A 10,946-nucleotide genomic window follows, 5' to 3' on the forward strand; every position below is an offset into this window, starting at 1 on the left:
TTTCTTGGATATTGTTGTTTCTTTTTTCTATTGTTATATATTGTATATTTGACATATTAATACTCTTTTGTTCCCAGAGTGACGATGAACATCTTGAATCTCATGAATCAGCTCCGTCCTCTGCAGCGTGAAAGATGCTCTTTATTGCATCAACAATAATCATCGTTTACTTTATTTACTGGGATAATATTTACTTTGTTGTGTACTTGAGTTTTTTTAGCTAATTATACTTTTACTTAGTTTAGAAAATATTGTAATTGATTTAGTGAAAGTCACATGAAAACGTCTGAGACCTGGACAGAGCTGTGTGTGGACTGGCTGTACTGGGACAGAGCTGTGTGTGGACTGGCTGTACTGGGACAGAGCTGTGTGTGGACTGGCTGTACTGGGACAGAGCTGTGTGTGGAGCTGTGTGTGGACTGGCTGTACTGGGACAGAGCTGTGTGTGGACTGGCTGTACTGGGACAGAGCTGTGTGTGGACTGGCTGTACTGGGACAGAGCTGTGTGTGGACTGGCTGTACTGGGACAGAGCTGTGTGTGGACTGGCTGTACTGGGACAGAGCTGTGTGTGGACTGGCTGTACTGGGACAGAGCTGTGTGTGGACTGGCTGTACTGGGACAGAGCTGTGTGTGGACTGGCTGTACTGGGACAGAGCTGTGTGTGGACTGGCTGTACTGGGACAGAGCTGTGTGTGGACTGGCTGTACTGGGACAGAGCTGTGTGTGGACTGGCTTCAGGCCTCGTGTCTGAGTTTGGTGTCTTTTCTGGTTATTTCTTGTGAAGCTAATCTGAGGAAAGCAGTGGTCTATTTCTATAACTGATAAGCAGCTGCGTGCAGAGACACGAGCAGCGCCATCTGGTCGGTTCAGGACAGAAGACGTCTTGATGCTGATATTCTCGGTGACATTTAACGTGATCTATTTGGTATTTTCTTTAGTTCATTTGAACCTCCTTTGACTTTAGTGTTTTAAACAAGCAGCTCCTACTTGGATTCAATGTATTTAAAGTAATAATACATGTACTTCAGCAGAATATTCTTCTCTTTCTTCTCTGATCACGAAGTTATTACTTTCCATAAAGATGGCTTCATGTTCCTGTGTTTTGCTGCTGATGCCTTCAGGTAACGGATGTCCTGAAAGCAGGACGTGTGACTCTGATGCTGCTACTTGAGTAGAAGAGATAACACACTCCACCTGCAACCAGTCGCCAGACTCACAGACGGCCTGGGACAACTGTTTTTATTTTTCCAGAGCTGGAATGTCACATCATTGCCATCAAACAGTTGCATTGATCCCTCAGGAAAACACACCGCTCCCTGTTTGTTTTTTAAAGATGTAGTTTAACTTCATTGGCTTTGAATATTCAGTGCAGCGACATGTTGTTTCGCTCTATTGACACGTTGTTTAAAAAAGCCTTCACATTAAAGTTTGTTCTCTTCTCCAGCAACATGTTATTCATACATCTGACATCTGATGCTTTTGGAGATCTTCACACACAAAATGTTCCCTACACATTCAGCGTGTGTGTTGAGAAATCGTGCTGACGGAGAGCAGTCCCTGGAGCGCAATAAGAGGATGTCAAATAAGGAACCGCAAACTAAAACGCACTTTATTTCTGTCTGGTACATGTGTCACAATGTGAGGGCGGCACCATCTGCCTCGCCTCTCCGGCAACGACATTCAAAACTGGAAACTTTGCAGACGACTCGACAGTCGTCCCCATAGTTGCACTGCAGGAATATTTACATTGACGAGGCCGCGTTCACACAAAAAGACATCTGGCGTTTCACTTCGCCGCGAGCGACGCGACGCCGACGGGTCGACGGAGGAGGACTCAAGAACCTGAATGTCTTCTGTTCTGTTCCTGTTTTGCATAATTCACCCGTGTTCATACACATTGTCGTACATGTGGTGTTTGTCAAGGGAACGTTGTGACCTTATTTGGGTATAAAACGCGCTTCGTTCGTGCCTCTCAACTCGCCCCACGGCACAGACACGCTGGACAAAGACATCGAGACAGTGAAAACTACAGAAACAGATTTCCACACCCTTGGCGGCGACGGTGCGTCCTGTCCGACACGTCTTCTGGTGTCACCGCTCGTCATTCGCGGCGGCCACCATCCTCATCTGACCCTTGACCTTTCCCAGAATGCCGTGGGTCACCAAAGAGGCCTTGGACCCGAAGCTCTCCTCGCTGTCCGTGTCGCCGCAGCAGCTGGACGTGGCCGGGGAGTCGGCCAGAGCCACGAGCGAGTCCGTCGAGTCTCTGTGGGCGGCGGCGGCGGCGGCGGGACGGGCGCAGGGCGGAGGAAGAGGAGGAGGAGGAGGAGGAGCGCCGTGTCGAAAATGGCGGTTCTGTTTATGGGCGTCCAACCCGGCTCGCTCGGCCCCGCCCTCCCCCGAGTCCCCGCCCTGGTCGCCCAGCAGCGTGACCAGGAAGTTGATGTACTTGACGGCCAGCCGGAGGATCTCGTTCTTGCTGAGCTTCTTGTCGGGCGGATGCGTGGGGATGAGCTTCCTCAGCTCGGAGAAGGCGCCGTTCACGTTCTGCTGCCGCCAGCGCTCGCGGCTGTTGGTGAAGACGCGGCGGGCGATTTTCTGAGGAGGGCCCGACAGACACACAAAGTCACTGTCTGAGTGCGCCGGGCCTTGAAGGACAGAAGCACAGGTTAAGATGTTTTATTAGTGTCAAGAAATCCCATGAAAACAACAATGAAACCCCACAAACAAGTCTGATCCGTCCTGTTGTTGTCCAGAAACTCCTGAAAGGCGCCAATGAGCCAAACGGTTCCTTTACTCATCACACTGAACACCGGCAACAGTTTGAGTAAATCCCACATGTTCATTCTGCTGATGAGAATAATCACAAAGCACCAATTGCGTATTAATTGTCCAATAATTCACTTTTTACTCCTGTTAAGTTACATTTTCAAATAATACTCTGTGTTTAGGAAAAAAAAAAACTCTATTATGTATCTACGGCACGGACAGGAAGTAGAAACATACTGCGATGTACTGACACGTCGCTGCTGTCATTTTCTCTCCATAAGATCGTTGACAACAAGACGAACACATCAGCAACCTCGACCCTGTCACGCTGCACGGAGGCACAAGTAGTTCAAGTAAAAAATTACTGCAACTACTTCTACTACGGTCACTGCAACTACTTCAACTACGGTTACTTCAACTACTTCTACTACGGTTACTTCTACTATGGTTACTTCAACTACTTCTACTACGGTTACTGCAACTACTTCAACTACGGTTACTTCAACTACTTCTACTACGGTTACTTCAACTACTTCTACTCCGGTTACTTCAACTACTTCTACTACGGTTACTTCAACTACTTCTACTACGTTACTTCAACTACTTCTACTATGGTTACTTCAACTACTTTTACTCCGGTTACTTCAACTACTTCTACTACGGTTACTTCAACTACTTCTACTATGGTTACTTCAACTACTACGGTTACTTCAACTACTTCTACTATGGTTACTTCAACTACTTCTACTACGTTACTTCAACTACTTCTACTACGGTTACTTCAACTACTTTTACTCCGGTTACTTCAACTACTTCTACTACGTTACTTCAACTACTTCTACTCCGGTTACTTCAACTACTACGGTTACTTCAACTACTTCTACTACGGTTACTGCAACTACTTCAACTACGGTTACTTCTACTATGGTTACTTCAACTACTTCTACTACGTTACTTCAACTACTTCTACTACGGTTACTTCAACTACTTCTACTACGTTACTTCAACTACTTCTACTCCGGTTACTTCAACTACTACGTTACTTCAACTACTTCTACTACGGTTACTTCAACTACTTCTACTACGTTACTTCAACTACTTCTACTCCGGTTACTTCAACTACTACGGTTACTTCAACTACTTCTACTACGGTTACTGCAACTACTTCTACTATGGTTACTTCAACTACTTCTACTACGTTACTTCAACTACTTCTACTACGGTTACTTCAACTACTTCTACTACGTTACTTCAACTACTTCTACTCCGGTTACTTCAACTACTTCTACTACGTTACTTCAACTACTTTTACTCCGGTTACTTCAACTACTTCTACTATGGTTACTTCAACTACTTCTACTCCGGTGACTTCAACTACTTCTACTACGGTTACTTCAACTACTTCTACTCCGGTTACTTCAACTACTTCTACTGTGAATACTTCAACTACTTCTACTCCGGTTACTTCAACTACTTCTACTACGTTACTTCAACTACTTCTACTACGGTTACTTCAACTACTACGGTTACTTCAACTACTTCTACTACGGTTACTTCAACTACTTCTACTATGGTTACTTCAACTACTACGGTTACTTCAACTACTTCTACTATGGTTACTTCAACTACTTCTACTACGTTACTTCAACTACTTCTACTACGGTTACTTCAACTACTTCTACTACGGTTACTGCAACTACTTCAACTACGGTTACTTCTACTATGGTTACTTCAACTACTTCTACTACGTTACTTCAACTACTTCTACTACGGTTACTTCAACTACTTCTACTACGTTACTTCAACTACTTCTACTCCGGTTACTTCAACTACTACGTTACTTCAACTACTTCTACTACGGTTACTTCAACTACTTCTACTACGTTACTTCAACTACTACGGTTACTTCAACTACTTCTACTACGTTACTTCAACTACTTTTACTCCGGTTACTTCAACTACTTCTACTATGGTTACTTCAACTACTTCTACTCCGGTGACTTCAACTACTTCTACTGCGAATACTTCAACTACTTCTACTGCGAATACTTCAACTACTTCTACTACGGTTACTTCAACTACTTCTACTCCGGTTACTTCAACTACTTCTACTATGGTTACTTCAACTACTTCTACTCCGGTGACTTCAACTACTTCTACTGCGAATACTTCAACTACTTCTACTGCGAATACTTCAACTACTTCTACTACGGTTACTTCAACTACTTCTACTCCGGTTACTTCAACTACTTCTACTGTGAATACTTCAACTACTTCTACTACGGTTACTTCAACTACTACGGTTACTTCAACTACTTCTACTACGGTTACTTCAACTACTACGGTTACTTCAACTACTTCTACTCCGGTTATTTCAACCTCTCTTTCAGCTATATTTAGCTTTGCTAAGCTTTTTTAAGCTATATTCAACTATATTTCACTGTGTTCAGCTAGATTCAGTAATTTCCTTCAACCCTCTCTTGAACATGTTGGATATTAATCTTCACATATTGACGCTGGCGGCTCGTTCTGTATCCGGTCACACAGAAACTCACATTCATTGATCTCCACCTCAAAGTGTGACGAGGGCCTTCTCTTGATGCGGCTGCTGATGCCGCCGCCGCCGCCGTAGTTTCCTCCCGAGGGACTCAGGTACGAGCTAAAGGTGAACACACAGCCAGCGGGGCAACATGCATTCAGGATCCAGAGCAGATAAATACAGTTTACAATGCTACTGTGCTTTGAAAAGAAAGACATCTTGGAGGATGGAGAGGACGATGGTGGAGGCCATTATAGCTGCGGTGTGTGTGTGTGTGTGTGTGTGTGTGTGTGTGTGTGTGTGTGTGTGTGTGTGTGTGTGTGTGTGTGTGTGTGTGTGTGCATGCAGAGCTGCAGCTCAGCCTCATTAAGGCTCACGAGCTGATTCTCCTTCAGGGGATGAGAGAGATCAATGCTTCCCGCTACAAACAGAGGGAATCTTATTCCCAGACCTGCATGACAGATGGTGAAACCTCAGATGTAGGAAGAACAAAAAATGTAAAAAAAAAAGTCACATTTTGACATGGCTGACATTTCTTTGTCACTGAAAGAATCTGTGAGGATTTTTTTTTGTTTTTGGAGAGGAGAATAGATGAACAGTAGGAGGCTCAGGTAGAGTCAGCAGGTAAATGCCTTCAGCAGAAAAAGCAAAGTGATGCCAACTCCCGAAAAAAAGATTCAAGAGTTTGTTTTGTGGTCTTTTCTAGAACTAAATTTAGCTGCAATTAGAATAAAGTGCTTTTGTTTCCAAAAGGGACATTTAATTGTGTTGCTAAATGCACACAGAAAATCTCCCATGATGCAACCTGTGCTCAAATAGTACGTTTAGCGTGAGAAATGTGAGGTTCCTTCATAGCTGCACACATCCTGCTGTCAGTTTTGCATAACTGCTTAGCCACAATTAATCACCATGGGAAGTCGTGAAATCCAAGCAGTTGAGGTTTCATATGAAACGGGAAATTGTTACCGAGGAGGCGGTTTCAGCAGGCGAGCATCAGGAAAGCGTGTTTCAGAGGCTCCACATGTGTTGGCACTGTGCAGAGGACGACTGAGCATGTGTGTGTGTGTGTCCTATTTAATATGATATCAGATACTGTCTGATGTTGAACATTGTATGTTTCTATCATTCAGAAATCCTAACAGGATACGATGTAACCAGAAATATGAAACTGAACAAGTTCATTTAATACACAATCTGCTCTTTAAATGTTGTCTGCTGTTCCTAATTTTGGGGTTAAGGTTTACTAAAAGCATGCAGAAGAACAGATTCATATTCCTTCATTAAATCTTTCTTCTTTAAGCCCCAAAGTTTATTCAAATGAAACATTCTGAGAGAAGAAATTCACTCATGAGGCTCTGAAGATGTTGTGAAGCTTCCGGATGAATCCATATCTCACCTGGTGAAGAAGGGGTGCGCAGACAGGTACTGCTGAGGCAACAGGGGTCCCGGGGCCGGAGCCGAGGGGCCCCCAATAGATCCAGGAGCCCCGAGGCCGGCCGCGGGCAGACCGGCCCGCGGGCCGCGCCGCACGTCCCCGCGCGGCCCGTGCGGGAGGCTGGGTATCGGGTGGAGGGCAGTCAGAGGGGTGATGGCGAGCGGGAGGCGGGGTTTGCTGTGCCCGAGGCTGATGACCGGGACGTGTGGAGGAAGAGGAGAAGATGAAGAGCACGCGGGGAAGCGCGCGGTGGAGGTGGGAGGCGGCGCGTGGCACGTGGAGGTCCTCGCCGGCGCCGGGAGGAGCGGAGGTGGAGAGGAGAGAGTCGGGGGCCCGTCGGCGGAGGCAGCGGGGGCCGCGGTGCTCTGTCGTCCTCCTCCTCGCTTCTCCTCCTCCTCCTCTTCTTCCTCCTCCTTCCCGGTCTCCATGACGATGGGCTCAGGCGCAGCAGCCGAGTCCGCGTGGTGTCCGGTTAACGGCGGCGGCGCCGCGGCACTGCGGGGCCGGAGCGAGCCGGCGGAGGAGGAGGAGGAAGAAGAGGAGGAAGAGGAGGAGGAGGAGGAGGAGGAGGAGGAGGAGGGGACGTCCGCGTGTCCCACGTGCCCGGTCTCGTCGGCGGGACACCGGCTGCTGACGGCGCCCGAGGATGCCGCCGCGGTCGAGTCGTGGAGGAGACTGTCACGCTGCACGGAGGCACGGACCGGGGAGGAGGAGGAGGAAGAGGAGGAGGAGGAAGAGGAAGAGGAGGAGGGGCGAGGCAGGCCGGGGGCTGAGGCAGGTGGGCCGCTGGGGTTCAGCTTCTCCATCATGGTGGAGAATCCCCCGTGAGCGGCGCGCTCCTGGTCCACCTGCAGAACCCTTCACACCTTTTCTAAACACGTGAATGTGTCTTTTCCTTGAAGCGCGCTCTCATTTCCTTCTCCCTCGGTCCACTTTCCTGCAGATTGCGCACGATGCTGCAGCTCGACCTCAATGGATTAGATCTTTCCTTCACTTCTGGAGGTCAGGGTCGCTGCATCGCGAGCTCCAGCCTCGTGACCCATGAGCAGGGAGAGTCAACAGCCCGTCTTCACTCCCTCGCGGCCCGGTGCGCTCGGCGCGCTCGCGTTTGGAGCTGGTTCCCCGCGCAGAGCATCCTGCCTGCGCGCGCTGGAGCTGAAGCCTCTCGAGGCTGCCGCGAGGCCGCCTCTCTGTCTGAGCTTTATAGGAAGTGAGTCAAAGTCCTTTTCAGCATTAAAAACACCCAGGACCCCCGGAGACTGGGTTGATATCAAAGCGTCTGTTGGACAAAGGAAACAACACACTCAGGACATATGTTTCATAAATATATGGATATATATGAGTATGATAAGGTGCTAAAAGGTCCTAATGAGCAGAGCTCGCTGTAGCATGTCAGGATGTCTAGTTTTCATCTCAACTGTCGGCCTGATGTTGGAGCTTCTCCTCAGAGGAAGACTTTTGTTGTGACTCTTATGATTTGTCGGGTTTTGCAATCGCGAATGTTCCTGTTTTGTCTTTTTCTGGCGGTCATGACTTTATTCTGGACAGTTCCCTCTTTCACAATGAGGCTCAAAGTTAGTTTTATGTCTTTTAATTTTGCTGCAGTGTTCGTAAAAAATATCTTTAGAGACGCAGAAACAACCATAGATTCATATTTAATAGATTTTACTGTAAAATACTTTGAGGAACAAAGCTGTTCTTCTCTCTAATGTGAAGCATATCTTGCTTCATAATATTTAATACAGCCGTTCATAGTGATCTCTCGTTTTTATCAAACCCTAAAATATAATATCTTTGATCATTTTGAGAAACCTCCATGCTATTTTAATTCATTAAAATAATCTCTAATAAATTAGTTTTATTTATTTACACTACATTTAAATTACTGTTTTTTAAAAAAAACATTTTTATTAAAAGTACACACCTTAACGGCTCATGTGACATTAACTTAAATTATTGTATTATTAATATTATTTGGACAATTATAAAAAGACATTTATAAATACACACATATCTATTTATAAATATAAATGTATTTATATATACTGTGTGTATGGATTTGTCAGAGGCTGCGAAACAGTCATGCACTGCAGTGCACACAAAACACACACAAAAACACACACAACATAAAAATAAAGCACATTAATTACTCACAGATGCTTTATGACAAGCAGCGTCTGTCAGTCAGAATCCATCAGAGTTTAAGAGACGAAGAACACACATGTTGTGTCTCCTCCGTGTTTTAGGCCCTCCTCTTCCTCTTCCTCCTCTTCCTCCTCTTCTTCTTCTTCCTCTTCTTCCTCTCCGTCAGTGTCTGAGGTCAGAGCGGTCTGACAGCATTTAAAACTCCTCAGAAATAAATTTAAAAAAAGTCCCAAATATTCTCAAAGAAGTGAAGTTGTATTAAATTGTCCAAACGCAAATATGTATGTATCGTTCAGAAGTTGCTCCTCAGAACGAAGACACACTCAAAGTGTGGAGACGTCCTCTTCCTCCCCCCTCTGTCCTTATGTCATTCCCACCCCTCCTTCACTCTCTCTCTCTCTCTCTCTCTCTTTTTCCTTGTCTATCGCTTCCTCGTCGCTCTCTCCTCGCCAAGGAGACACAATGCTTATGCTGGTTGCCAGTCGGAGAGGAGCTGGCGAGTGAGAGGAGGGAGGAGGAGGGGAGAGGGGGGGGGAGGGGGGGGGGGGGGGAGAGAGAGAGAGAGAGAGAGAGAGAGAGAGAGAGAGAGAGAGAGAGAGAGAGAGAGAGAGAGAGAGAGAGAGAGAGAGAGCCATGTTGCAAGGAGAGTGTTCCGCTCCCTGCTGGACAAGAGGATGTGCTAGTAGAACATGGTGGCTGCTGATAAGAGCCTCAAACGCTGCCTGTGGCCTGGAGATAAGGAACCTGCACCACACACACACACACACACACACACACACACACACACACACACACACACACACACACACACACACACACACACACACACACACACAGACTGGTCAGTTCCAGACTTTGAAGGCATCTGGATTGTTTCCAAGAAAATATCCAGCGTTGCTTTCTGTCACAATATCATAAATAGACAAAAGGTGCGCACGCATTCTTCTTCACGCACACGCAGCGTGATGTTCACGCGCAGACGATGACAAAAGAAGCCCCTTATACTCTATGAATACACATATCTCACATCTTCATCATGAGGCCTAACACTATGAAGTGTGTGTTTGTCGCAGCATTAAAATAAACACATATTGTTCTTCTATTCTGGATTTGAGACAAATGGATGTGAAGGAGGACGAGAGTCGTTCATGTTCATCAACACCTCATTCATCTCCTTATTTCACTCCTTCAGCCTCCAAATATGAGGGTTTGTTGTCACTTAAATGTGTTAAGTTTTGTATCGCATGAACACGATATTGCGCATGATTCTGTGTGTTTTCGGCTGAATTATGATGACGTACTGTCTGCGGCATTGTGTGAACACAAAGGACGTCATCGCCTCGCACGTGAGACAGACGTTGAGACGCTGCTGCGTCATCAGAGCTCACCTGTCACCCGATGACCGACGTGCACCACGTGGTCACCGAGGTAACTCTCTCTCTCTCTCTCTCTCTCTCTCTCTCTCTCTCTCTCTCTCTCTCTCTCTCTCTCTCTCTCTCTCTCTCTCGCTCTCTCTCTCTCTTCCCTCTCTTCCTCCTGAGACTTTAAAGGTTTTAAAGCTTTACAGTAACTTGACCTCGGAGGTCCTGGGAAGAGAGAGAGCAGCGCTGAGCCGCCGCTCCACTAATCTGTCGTCGCCTTCTTCATCATCATTGTTGATTTCATTTGTGTTTCTTTCCTTGTCGTCATCATCATCATCATTATAAACAGTACCTGCTCCTGTGTGCTGAAACAGCAGCATGTTCTCAGAGCAGACAGACTCTGGTCCGTCTCGCTCCTCCGCGTCCAGCTGCGGTTCCGGTCCGGCGCTCCGCGTCAGAACCGCCGCGCGGCTCCGCGGCGCCGGCGCGCTGCGGGAATTTGCCTGAAACATGTATTTTTAAAAAAAAGAGACACGAGAGACAGAGAGAAATCTGTTGGGATTATCTTCCTCTTCCCCTGAGCTTCACGCGCTTCTCTCTCAAGCAGATAGTCTGTGAAAAGCTGCTCTGGCTTCATTAATAACATAACTTTATTAACGCTGATCTTAAGGATTGTTGAGCTTTATTGCTGAGATG

At 46.5% G+C, this 10,946-nt stretch overlaps 1 protein-coding gene across 1 annotated transcript; it reads right to left on the bottom strand.

The window, feature by feature from the left end:
- Positions 1 to 1,200: 1,200 nt before the first annotated feature.
- Positions 1,201 to 7,248, bottom strand: lyl1 (LYL1 basic helix-loop-helix family member). The gene is made up of 3 exons (XM_068592060.1): positions 6,706 to 7,248; positions 5,326 to 5,429; positions 1,201 to 2,649 (listed from the first exon to the last, which is right to left on the bottom strand). Exons 1-3 carry the CDS (start codon positions 7,170 to 7,172, stop codon positions 2,093 to 2,095), a joined length of 1,128 nt encoding a protein of 375 aa, XP_068448161.1. The 5' UTR covers positions 7,173 to 7,248; the 3' UTR covers positions 1,201 to 2,092.
- Positions 7,249 to 10,946: the final 3,698 nt, after the last annotated feature.

Source organism: Clinocottus analis, unplaced genomic scaffold, assembly GCF_023055335.1.
Source record: "Clinocottus analis isolate CAN_PGR_092001 unplaced genomic scaffold, fCliAna1.0.p SCAF_26, whole genome shotgun sequence".
NCBI classification, from domain to species: Eukaryota; Metazoa; Chordata; class Actinopteri; order Perciformes; family Cottidae; genus Clinocottus; species Clinocottus analis.

Coding starts and splice junctions, on each gene's coding strand:
- lyl1 (XM_068592060.1), bottom strand. CDS start 7,172: ATGGAGACCGGGAAGGAGGAGGAAGAAGAGGAGGAGGAGGAGAAGCGA. Junction 5,430..6,705: donor GCGCACCCCTTCTTCACCAG/GTGAGATATGGA, acceptor GTTCACCTTTAG/CTCGTACCTGAGTCCCTCGG. Junction 2,650..5,325: donor TGAGGTGGAGATCAATGAAT/GTGAGTTTCTGT, acceptor CTGTCCTTCAAG/GCCCGGCGCACTCAGACAGT.